At 39.5% G+C, this 13151-nt stretch overlaps 1 protein-coding gene across 3 annotated transcripts in view; it reads left to right on the plus strand.

The window, feature by feature from the left end:
• Positions 1-12927, plus strand: part of LOC100696754 (uncharacterized) — a 50885-nt gene extending 37958 nt beyond the window's left edge. Inside the window, exons 5-7 of one of the 3 annotated variants that reach the window (XM_025904902.1) lie at positions 2467-2532; positions 10072-10116; positions 10195-12927. In XM_025904902.1, the coding sequence (XP_025760687.1) occupies positions 2467-2532; positions 10072-10116; positions 10195-10202 (119 nt within the window). In that variant the 3' untranslated portion in view covers positions 10203-12927. Of the gene's footprint in view, positions 1-2466; positions 3299-10071 lie in introns of those variants that run through there. The other 2 variants (XM_025904901.1, XM_025904900.1) reach the window with 2 other exon arrangements.
• The last annotated feature ends 224 nt before the right edge of the window (positions 12928-13151 follow it).

Raw genomic sequence — 13151 nt, forward strand, 5'->3', positions numbered from 1 at the left:
ACGTCCAGATGAACAGAATCAACCTTTTGGGATTTTCTTACGTGAATGATTAAGCATGCTTTAAAATGTTTCTGTTAAAAAACGTGTGAACACATCTTTCTCCCAGCAGAATTATTGAAGTGAAACTTTAGCGTTCTGCTGGTGCTTCACATCACAATCTTTATGATGAAAAAACATGTTCTCTCATTAACAGATGTCTGTGCTGTCACTTATTATGAAAATAGACATAACCTGGGTTCAAGCGTCCTCTTTTTCCTTCATCTTTGTTAATTACCATGGATCGTAGTGACCACAAAAGATGTGTCATATAATCCCCATAAAAACAGCATTTTTTACAGAAATGATAATACAGATAATTGCCATGTTAAAGAAAAGAAGGAGAGTAGCTCACAAACCCAAAAGGTGGTGGTAATAAACAAATGTTTATTGATAAATGGATATTTACTTGAGAAAAAGACCACACTGTGAAAACAAGTGAAAAAGCTGATTTAAGAAAAGTTTCACACTCTGTTTTTACCAAGATGTCTGTGTAGGTTGTCAGTCAGCCAGGTCATGGTAATCTAAGGAATTTAGAAAGAAAGCAACCCTTTAATTTATATGGAGACATTTAATCTGAGAAGCTTCTTCAGTTCTAAGAACAATTGGTGGAGAGCAGAGATGGTCAGTAATGCGTTACTGTAATCCAATTACTTTTCGAGTAACGAGTAAAGTAAGGGATTACTATTGCAAATAAGGTAATTAGATTACTGTTACTTTCCCGCAAGCACGCTGCGTTACTGCGTTACTAAAACCGTGATTTTTTTGCGAGAATGTCTCATGACAATGACGTAAGCGAGTGCGACGTTTGTGGCAACAGCTGTGTGCAGATCAACAATGGATGATATATATCGAGTGCGGGAGAGAGTATGAGCGTGCAGCGTTTAAAGCGTGAAAGTACTGACCTTACTTTGAGTTTGATTCCATAAAAGGTGACATAAACATTAGCGTCCACTGCTCACTGCGCCGGAAGAAAACTTGTTTTTACAGCAAAAAAAACCCCTAAACTTCCAAGCAAGCGCCGAGTACGCTACGACGTAATGGGAAATTCACATAGAAACTCGCGGATTCTTCCACTGACCGCTGCGGCACACCTGCACCAGGGCAAACATCTGCCTGCTATACAGGTGAAAATAGAGCAACAGGACCGCTGAGTCTTTGATTTTATTTATTTTATGTGCTGGAATGTGCAGAAAATAGGTTTAAATATTAAACAAATTTCTTCCAGTCAGAGAATGTTGCATATAATTTAATTTTTGCTTGATGCATAAAGTTAAAAGATTAAAAATAATAAAACAAGTTTTAAAAAGAGACTTTTTCATTTGATTACATTTTGTATGATGGATTATGCAGAAAAACTAGAATTGGGCTGAAAGATCTATCGCTTTATCACCTATTCAGGTTGTAAATTGTGTTCTTAAAAAGTAACTAAGTAATTAATTACTTTTTGAAAATAAGTAATCAGTAAAGTAACGGGATTACTTTTTGGGGGACGTAATCAGTAATTAGTTACTGATTACTTTTTTCAAGTTACTTGACCAACACTGGTGGAGAGTCCCAGATTTGATTAGATCCTCTGTCTAATCAAATGAGCCAAGGGGTGAAAACAAGTGTCGGTACAGTCAGCCAAGGTTTTGTGTGAACTGACTGTGAGAAATTGCCCCACCCTATCATGTGATTTACTGAGGTCAATTGATGACCCAAGATGTGAGTGGGCATTAAGGACTCTGGTAAAGGAATGTCAAAACTGGATTATAGATGGCAGACAGTTGGTGTCGTAAGCCCCGCCCTCTGTTCAAAGTTAAAAATCCAACAAAGCTGCTCCTAACGCTTAAATTTACCATTCAGATCACAGTCTGAAAAACAAGTAGGTCAAATAGTAATATGCCTAATGGATCCGACATGTAATTAATTCCAGTTTGTATGAATTCAGACCGAATACCAGAATACATACTTGATAAAAAAGATGAAACATTAAAACCTAATTAAAACATACACACTAGGGGGAGACGGGGGTGGGTGCTTCATGAATGAGCAAAGCCGCCAGTTATGGAGGGTTTTTCACAAACACATGCACATGTACAAACACATGCACATGTACAAACACACGTAGACATACAATTGTCTTATTCTTCTTAGGCTCCTTGGGCAGCTCATTGATCTCCGATCCTCTGTATACACAAAATCCAGAATTAATTTTTGGATTAACTGAAGGATTTTCAGGGAGATATTGCACAACTGCAAAAATTAAATTGAGCCTGATCAAAGAATTCAACTCTTTAAAAAACAAAATGAAACTGTAAAACTTAAAAACAAATCATGACCTGGAGGACTGAAAATCCTCACAGAGCAGCCTGTTGTAGATGTATTAGTCAGTCAGCTGTGATTGAACTCTGTCTGCAGTCACTCCATCCATCTCTCTGTCTTCAGGTCCTGAGGATGTTGCCTATGGTCAGGTGGTCATCAAAAGCAAGAAAAAGGCTGGCAAGAGAACAGGTAACCATAGTAATCACTACACTGACACAGCATGGCACTCACTCAATTCAATTCAGTTTTATTTATGCAGCGCCAAATCACAACAACAGTCACCTCAAGGCACTTTATATTGTAAGGTAGACAACAATAATACATACAGAGAAAAACCCAACAATCATACGACCCCATATGAGCAAGCACTTTGGCGACAGTGGGAAGGAAAAACTCTCTTCTAACAGGAAGAAACCTCCGGCAGAACCAGGCTCAGGGAGGGGCGGGGCCATCTGCTGCAACCAGTTGGGCGAGGGTTAAGGTTACTTTATTTATACCTGTAGGTAAATTTGTGTAACAGAAAAATGATAGCATCTGGTATTGCTTTACAAACACAGACATAGTAAAACCTGACAAACAGTAATTAAACAAAATGAATTAAATCAAAACAATTATTTATTGAGTTCAGTGATGGCAACAAGGACAAAGCTGTTTTTATAACGCTTTGTCCTGCATCTTGGAACTAGAAACCTCCATCCTGAGGAAAGAAGCTAAAATTCACCCCGTACAGGATAGGAACCAATTTTAAGAAGTGATAAAGCCACAGACTCAATCAAAGAACGATAAAATAAAGTTCAAATTTTGCAGTCAATGTGGAAATGAACACGTTTCCTGAGACAGTAAGGCCGATGGTGAGCCTTTTTAGAGACCAATTTGCGATTCTCATCAAAGTTAAGTTTTTCATTGATTATGGTCCCAAGTTATTTATATGATTGCACTTGCTCTATTTTCTGAATAATAATAAGGGTGTTAAGACACCCCTGGAGAGAACCTGTGGAGGAGAGCACTGGGTCAGACAGAACCCCATTTATTCTCACTCTTTGTGACCTGTCAGTTAAAAAAATCGAAAATCCAGCTCACCAGGTTTTTCCTAATTTCAAACTGTTCTAAAAGTCTTTGAATTAAAATATGGGGCTGTATTGATGAAAAGAAGTCCTGCAAAAGTCCCTTTGCTCTTTCGATGTTTGAGAATCAGATTTAGTAGAGTCAAAAGCACATCTTCCACTCCTCTGTTGGGCGTGTATGCAAATTGCATTGGATTGCATTGTTGTTTTCTGAGGTGACCTTTGGGTGGTGCTGTACTTTGGTGTTCGCTCTCTCTGTGGTAGAGTATCACTTCCTGTTCCATTTCTAACACACAGTGGTGTTTTTGCGTAACTTATGTCATAGTCTTAAACAGAAGCCCCAGGTACACCACCAACCTGTTCATGTGTCTAACCATTTTTCACCTCTCTACGACACACCCGCCGGGGGTCAAACTCTGGCAATTGGTGATTCTGTTCTGACACGTGAAGTTTGAGACACCAGCAACCATAGTCAATTGTCTTCCAGGGGCCAGAGCAGGCGACATTGAGGAAAATTTAAAATTGCTGGTGAGAGGAGTAGAAATATTTTCCTGCTATTATTTGCTGCTATTTTTATAATCATCATTACCATTTCATGATTGAGAGTGATGTTGCATTCAGATGCATTCAGATGTTCAAATATATGGGTATTATATTAGTCTTTATTACAGGTCCAAGAAGAACCACTTCAAACTGTGGAGTTGAATCTATAATTTTAAATGTTTTTAATGCTTCTATAATCTCAGTGTTTCTGTGTAGACTGCAGCGACAGGAAGTACATGTTTTTGAAGTTACATGCTCTGGCAGAAGTGAAACCGAAAGCAGAGTGAGTGCAAGCCAAAGAGTAGGGTGTTTATTATGCATTTATCTTTGATTTAAGCTTTAAGTAGGTGGATTAGATTGAAACAGTTGTTTATATATTTTACATATAAGTCAAGATCAGTACACACAGGATGGCTTTAGCCTGGTTGCTTGAGTTGAGGTCAACTAAGGTGCAGAGAGCATCTGCGCACAGACAGAGGTGACATACACATACAGACACAAATAGTGAGAGGTCACGACACGTACGCAGTACACAGCATGCACGCGCCCCCGCACGTGCACACACACACAGACTCATTTAGTAGGTAAGAGTTTATGACTGCAAAGTTGTGCATGAGTGACATTTTGTGCAGGAAGTGCACCAGATGTCCCAGAAGATAAGCGACAGCGAAGACGAGCTGAGGGGAAGCACCGACCCGAAGACAATGTTCTTTTAAAATTATGTTAAAGGTTGTTGACAGAACATTTGTGGTTTTGAGTTGACGTATGCTTTGTTTAAATCTGCCTAGCAACAGAAAAGGGGGCTGTACTATCTTAACCCTATAAAACCGTTGTCTGAATATGGTAAAGCAGTTCAATACTGATTGGGTTGTTGAACTCACACATGTGTTCATTAAAATGCCGTCTAATTGCACACCGGACCGGATCTGTGGTTATTTATGGATTCCTCTCTCAACATTGAACCCTAACACTGGCTAAGGGTAAACGTAAATTCAGTAAAATCATAATTCACTTGGGCAGTAATGACACTCCGACCTCCGATTGACAGTTACGTCAATCGGAGGTCACTAAAATCAATAGTGAATCGTGTGTGTGTAACTTTGCCAAACAATGTCAGACTCTGTAGTTTTCTCTGGTCCCCTCCCCTGCTCTCTGCAGCTCCTTTCCTCCTGTTATGCCCCCAAAATCCCATCTCCATAGAGACTGTGTCAGCTCCCAAACAGACAAAAAACAAACTAAAAACCAGCAATAAACAACTTAAACATAAAAAATCACAAAGAAAGAACAATACAGTATCCACATCTGAACCAAAGAGTAAAACAGTGAAATGTGGATTATTAAATATTAGGTCTCTCTCCTCCAAGTCTCTGTTAATACATGAGTTAATTATTGATCAACAAATTGATTTAGTTTTCAGTTGCAACCAGTTTTCAGCTGCAACCAGTTTTCAGAAACCTGGTTGCAGCCGGATGATTATGTTAGTTTAAATGAATCAACACCCCCGAGTCATTCTAACTACCAGAAACCTCGAAGCACAGGCCGAGGGGGCGGTGTGGCAGCAATTTTTCACACCAGTCTATTAATTAACGAAAGACCAAGACAGACTTTTAATTCATTTGAAAGCCTGATGCTTAGCCTCGTCCACCCCAGCTGTAAAACTCAGAAACCAGTCTTACTTGTTATCATCTATCGTCCACCTGGGCCTTACACAGAGTTTCTCTCTGATTTCTCAGACTTTTTATCTGATTTAGTGCTCAGCACAGATAAAATAATTATTGTGGGTGATTTTAACATCCATGTAGATGATAAATATGACAACCTCAACATGGCATTTAATCTGTTATTAGACTCAATTGGCTTCTCCCAAAATGTAAAAGAACCCACCCACCACTTTAATCACACTCTAGATCTTGTTTTAACATATGGCATAGAAACTGAACATTTACCAGTGTTTCCTGAAAACCCTCTGCTGTCTGATCATTTCCTGATAACATTTACATTTACAATAATTGATTACACAGCAGTGGAGAGTCGACTTTATCACAGTAGATGTCTTTCTGAAAGTGCTGTAACTAAGTTTAAGAATATAATCCACCCACTGTTATCATCTTCAATGCCCTGTACCAACACAGAGCAGAGCAGCTACCTGAACGCTACTCCAACAGAGGTCGATCATCTTGTTAATAATTTTACCTCCTCACTTCATCTGACTCTGGATACTTTGAAAAATAGTGCCTCAAATCAGAAGTACCTGACTCCCTGGTATAATTCTCAATCACGTGTAACAGTCACAGTGGTGTGATGTCTCTTTAATGCAACCTAAGTCAAGGGTTTATGATGTCATTAGTATGCGCCACTGCCCTCTCTGTGATTATAGGAACAATGTGCTTGCGCACAAGTGACAGGGACTTTATATGTTTTACCTCTCCAGAAACTTTTGCATGAACACTGTGTGTCATGTTTGATAAGCAGCAGCCGTTCAGCCGGGCCTTATATGGTTGTTGAAGAGAATGTGCATTAAAGGATACGCTGTGGAATTCTCAGTACCAGTGTGATTGTGTGTTCTTCCTACTATCCTGCTATGGTTTCTACCACCTCCTCTCAACCACTGAACATTACAACATTACAAAATGTACATCTTCTCTTGGACCTCAGTGTGCAGTATCTTCGAGCAGCTGATGATTGATACATTAAAAGGTACATCGCGACAAAGTGGATGTCTGCCATACTTAACGGAAACAGACCAGGCTGGCCTAGACGTGGACGTCAGGCAGATCACCGGATCATTATTATAGTGTATATTTCAAACTAATTCATTATTGATTCTCACTGGCTTAACAGTTCTGCTGTTTTAAGTGAATTTGACTTGAAAAGGTGCTACTCATACATAGTTATTCATAAGTTTAGATGTATTTTGCAGCTAAACATTTTTGGTTTGGGGTGTTTACTTCTTCTACCTCCGTGTTTCAAAGTGAGATGAAACATTTCCTGCTAAAATTAAGAATTCACATGCTTTGGATATTTTTGTGTGATCAGAACTAAATTTGATTTCAGCACAACTGTTACCTTATATAGATTTGGGTCTTGATAAGTGTGTATTATGGCTACTCATCCTGACTTGACTGATGTGTGTGATGATATAGACTTTATGTTACACCCAAACCGACTTACTGCCAGACATAGTACTGCTGACCTTGGGCAGAAAGTGCAAAGTCTACAAGCAGAGGTTGATATGCTTCAGCAGTGCCTTCATGAATCTTTGGACCTCCAGAGGAATATTTTGGAGCAGTGGACTCAACAAAAAAGACAGGTCCCAAAAGTACCAGCTGCCCAGATTACGCACCCTTTTCCTCGGGCCTCCTCTACTCCATATGTGCCAGGCCTACCGACCAGGGAAACGGAGCAATCTATCTCAGCACCTGGCCCCACGCAGCCCGCCAGCGCCCTGTCCCAATCCCAGTCACATTATCTGGAGCTAAATAATACAACCAGAGTCCTTGCTGCAGCATTGCACCAAGCTAAATTAGAGCCCACTGTATTCACTAATGATAGCAGTCTTCACCCAGAAGAATGGCTACAGTCAGTTAATGCTTAAAAACCTCCTTAGACCTAGCAGATGCCCAAATCCTCAGAGAACTACCACACTTCCTAGCTAAGGTTTAGTGTGCTCAGTCCTCATGTATCGACTTGGGCTAAGTTTTGTGAACTTTTCAGAACTATGTTTTTGCCTGCTGACAACCAGGAGCACATTTTGAAAGGGATCATGGACCATTTCCAGCATCCCGAAGAGCCTCTGCCAACGTTTGTTGCCCATATGCTCAGTGAATTCAGGAGACTGAGGAGCCTACCATCTGAACAGGAGCAAAGCTCATCTGTAAACATGCAATGGAGAAGTACAGAATAGCGCTGTACAGGATGCCTGTAAGGTCGGTAATTGACCTAGTGTTGCGTGCCCATGAGCTGCATTCTGTTCTCGGCACCAGCCTTTCACAGCCTTCCCGATTTCAGCTGAAAAACGGAGCTGAGGGAGTTGTTTTAAATGTGCCATGCCTGGTGTTACATCTCGCACGTACACTAACTGTTCCAGTGATTTTCAGAGAGCTCGACACTCTCCCAGGTCAGCTCCGGAGCTTCCCCAAACGCTGCCTCCTGATCACCATCCAGTAACTCAGCCTGCAGATCCAGATGGAACTGACACTGTCAGGGAGACGAAATCAGCTGGCAGGAAGCAGGGAAACTTCAGGGGGTGAGAGTGTTTCACAGGGGCAACCCTCCCCCCAGCCAATAACTCAGCTCTCATTGCCTATGTCAAACCCAAGTGTGCCACCTGTGCTCAATCACGTTGAAGATGGAGCTTCGCAATCACCATGGAACACTCCTCTCAGAGTTAAAGTAAACTTTAATGGGGCAGCTCTGGATGCCACACTAGATAAAGGTGCATCTCTTTCAGCAGTAAATGCAGACCTGTTACCTGAAAAAAACAAACAAAATGAGTCATTAAAGAATCTGTGGAATTCTCCACCCATAAGACTGGCCAGTGGCACTAAATGCAATCCATTAGGAATAACCTGGTTAACCATTGGATTCATGGGCAAGGGAGTCTATAAACGGTTTGTGATAGTGCAGGACCTGTCATCCTCCTTGGTTCTTGGGATGGACTTTATGAGTTGCACTTCACTAACAATACATGTCCTAACAAGAACTGTAATTATGGATGATAACCCCCCATGTCATGATGAACTCTGAGAAAATGGCTTTGTGGAAGCTGATTTTGAGTGTGGAACAATGACTCTGCAGGACACTCAGCAGCTCTCTCTCCATGACAAGGCTGCAGAAGCTAACTTGGATTCTGTGGAGAGAGAAAAACTGTTAGAGTTGTTAGAAAGTTACAGCGACCTGTTTGATGGCCACCTTGGTTGCACTTCTTTGGCAGAACATGTCATTGTAACTGGGGATGCAAAGCCTGTTAACTTGCCACCATACCACACCTCACCAGCTAAAAAGCAAATCATAGAAGAGCAAGTACAAAAAATGGTACAGGATAACATCATCAAACCTGCATCAGGACCATGGGCAGCTCCCATGGTGATTGTGAACAACCCCCCCAGTGAACCACAGTTCTGTGTTGACTTCCGTGGTCTAAATCAGCTGACCGTGAAAGATTCTTACCCACTCCTACGAGTGGATGAATCACTGGACTTTTTGTCGAGAGGGAGAGGGTTTCTCACAACACTAGACCTTGCTCGAGGTTACTGGCAGGTCCCCATTGCTGAAGAAGCTAAACTAAAGACTGCTTTTATCACGCACTGTGGCCTGTTTCAGTTCAGAGTCCTTACTTTTGGCCTGTGTAACGCCCCTGCAACTTTTCCTTGGCTTATGAACAATGTTCTAGCTGGCCTGATTTATAAGTCTGGGGGGTGTATCTGGATGATATTGTTGTCGCATCACCGACCTTTGAGCAACACCTGCTTGACCTAAAATAGGTCATTGGTAGGCTTAAGTCAGGCTTAACTTAGGCTTAAACATGATAAATAAGTCAGTTAGATAACTTTAAAATGTTATTATTTGACTTTTGTCAATGTTTTATTTGTTCCTGAGTAAATTGGTTTGGCTGAGATTAAAGTTATAGTTTTCACACAGCTGAATAAACGTCAAACAGAAAACTGATTAAAAAGAAGTGTGAGATGGTAGAGAATTTACACCAGTGTCCTGTTATATTTTAGATAGTAAGGAGCAGACGGTTGAGTTTATCAAACTCCACCAAGACAGTGGTGATGCAAATCTGAAGGCTAGACCGTCCAATTTCACAGCCTCGCACTTCCGGCCTTCTCGGTCTTCGGAGGACCTGGCCCACGTAGACCATGAAGGCCGGTCTACGTGGGCAGCTGCTTTTACTTTGGGATACATAATAATCAGCACTGACTCAGAGGTGTGTGTGTGTGTGTATGTGTATGTGTATGTGTGTGTTGTACACCATAATTTCTGCAGAGGCCTGTAGGTGGAGCGAGGAGCACCACTGAGCTAACCTGGAAGATATAAACATGTGAAACACACATACAGGTGTGCGATACTCTAATCCTGTGTGTGTGTGTGTGTGTGTGTGTGTGTGTGTGTGTTTCAGAGCAGTCACCTGATCCATATGCTGTGTACTCATCAGTGAGAGCAGGTAACATTTACATACAGGTGTATTTAAATAAAGGTCAGAGGTGAACAGCTGACATCAGTGGTGTTTGTCTCTGAACAGGAAGCTGAGGACACACTCGGTCTGATGGACGACCTTCATCCTTCACTCTGCTCCTCTTTCAGAGCCTGCTGAGGCTTCATCAGTTATTCCTGAATCTTCATTAGTCAGTATTGATCATGGAGGAGAAAGGTTCTACTTTAAGTATTAGTTTTAGCTGTTTTCATTCTTCTGCAAACATGTTAATGACTTTAAAGGATCCATATACATGTATTAAAGGAAGGACCTGTGTTTAATAAAAGTTTGTTTAAAACATCCCAGAGGTGTCGGTGTCTGTTAAATCTGACTGCCTGTATCAGTCAGTCCCTGTGAGGTCCTGATGTGTCTGAAACAGAACTGATTCCTATAGTTCTGAATGATTTGATAACCATTTGATTGTTGATTGTTTTTCTCTGTATGTATTACTCTATGTATTATTGTAGGGTCTACCTTACCTACCTACTTTCACAATTTTCAAAAATACTGGAAAAAGTTTTCATTAATAGACTTGACAAATTTATAGATAAACATAAAATAATAATGGACAGTCAGTATGGTTTCAGACCAAATAGATCAATATCTATGGCATTAATGGAACTAATTGAAAATATCACCAACAATATAGATCAAAGACAATGCACAGTTGGTGTTTTCATTGACCTAAAAAAAGCTTTTGACACAATTAATCATGAAATATTACTTGATAAACTGGAGTACTATGGCATTAGAGGAGTGGTGCTAGAGTGGGTAAGGAGTTATTTGAGAGACAGGCAACAATTTGTGAAGATTGGTGAATATCAATGAGAGTGCCTGGACATTGTGGAGTTCCACAGGGGTCAGTATTGGGACCAAAGCGGTTTATCCTGTACATCAATGATATATGTAAAACATCTGATATATTACAGTTTATTTTATTTGCAGATGATACAAATATTTTTTGTGCTGGAGAGAATTCACAGCAGCTTTTGGAAATTATCACACAAGAAATGATTAAACTGAAAACATGGTTTGACAGAAACAAGTTATCACTAAATTTGAAAAAAAACTACATTTATGTTATTTGGAAATTGTAAAAAAAGATGCTGGAGCAAAATTGTTAATAAATAATGTTGAAGTAGAGCAAGTTTCTCATACAAAATTTCTGGGTGTGATAATAGATAACAAAATCTGCTGGAAACCTCACATAAAGCATATACAAGCGAAACTGTCAAGAAGCATCTCTGTACTGAGTAAAGCTAAACATATTTTGTCTTCCAAATCACTCCGGGTACTTTACTGTTCACTTATATTGCCATATTTGGAATACTGTGTGGAAATCTGGGGAAATACATACAAAACTTCACTTCAACCATTATGTAAAATTCAGAAAAAAGCAATCAGGATGATTACTAAAGCAGGATTCAGAGACCACACTAACATCATGTTCTTGAAATTAAAAATTCTGAAGTTTATGGATCTTATAAAATATAAAACTGCAAAAATTATGTACAAAGCCAGATACAATATGTTACCAGGGAATGTACAGAGGATGTTTTTTGACAGAGAAGGGGACTATGAATTGAGGGGAAAATTAAATCTGAAGACTCTTAAAGCACAGACAAAGGTTAAAACCTTTTGTGTTACTATTTGTGGGGTAAAACTGTTTTACTGTGGACATACAGCAATGTTCAAGCATTAGTCAGTTCATAAAGATGTTTCGAAAACTGCTTTTGGAAGAATATGAAACTGATAAAGTTGATCACCCATTGTATATCTATCACTGTAGCTATGTTTATACATGTCCTCCTTGTTTATTGCGTGGGGTAAGTGATGATGGGAATTAGGGGTAACAATGAATAGTGGGATTCAATAGAATGTTGAGCATGGGGTAGGGATTAATAAGTATGTTATACTTCTTCCTACTCCATTTCAGACTTAATAATTGTCATTTCATGTCATTTAGACTCTGTTTTATTTTATTTTTTTGTTTTATCTGAGCATATACGTGTGTGTATTTACATATATATTCGTATTTGTAAATGCAAATATGTGTACTTGTGTATATATTGTTTTTTTCTGTATATGTCTGAAATAAAGATACAATAACAGTAACAATATAAAGAACCTTTAGGCGACTGTTGTTGTGATTTAGTGCTATATAAATGAAACTGAATTGAATTGAGTACTCGAGCATGCTGGCTGATATTGTAACAGTTGTTGAAATGTTAGTATTTGACCACTAGGCGGAGCTCTTGTAATGATAATATAATTAACGCATTTTATTTTGAATGTTTTATTGTTATGTTGAGCATGTTAACATTTTCCTATTTGCATACCGCATTGGTGTAAAGTTAATTTGATACATGGAAAATAACCGGTTAATTTTGTAAGTGTAAGGTAAGGGCAGAGGTCACTTCCTGTTTTGGGGAGTAAGGTCAGAGAAGCTGCTCATGGTGACAGTCTAGCCGTGTGAATGTCAAAGAAGAAATAACAAGTCCTAAGTTCTAAAAACACCGGTTTGTCTACTTGCAGGCTAAATTGGTATGTTTGTTTATATTTTGTGAATTTTATGTTGCAATATGTTTTAATGCTGAAATATAATATCCTTGTACACCTGTATTTACCAGTTCTATAGTGTGCCTGTGTACGTTAAGAGAAGCACAGTAAACATCAGTAAAGAAGAACTCTCGTGTGTCTCGTGTATGTGTACAAGGCGGCATAGATATTTTCCTGCCCTAAACACATCAGGGTTACTAAATGGACAATCAGTGACTTCCTGACCCCATCTTTTTTACAGAACCGGCTCTTTCGGCCCCCAACAGGCTCTTCAGATTGTTTTGTTGCTTTAATTAATTTATTATAAACAACAATATAAAATTATGCACAAAAGGAATTACTAATGTAAAAAAAAAAGTGGTTTTATTTATATACGTTTATATATAAATATATACGGTGGCCCCTAGAGACGAAGCACGCACAAACTCCAAAACATATTTCTAGCG

The sequence above is a fragment of the Oreochromis niloticus genome, unplaced genomic scaffold (assembly GCF_001858045.2).
Source record: "Oreochromis niloticus isolate F11D_XX unplaced genomic scaffold, O_niloticus_UMD_NMBU tig00007510_pilon, whole genome shotgun sequence".
Lineage (NCBI taxonomy): Eukaryota > Metazoa > Chordata > Actinopteri > Cichliformes > Cichlidae > Oreochromis > Oreochromis niloticus.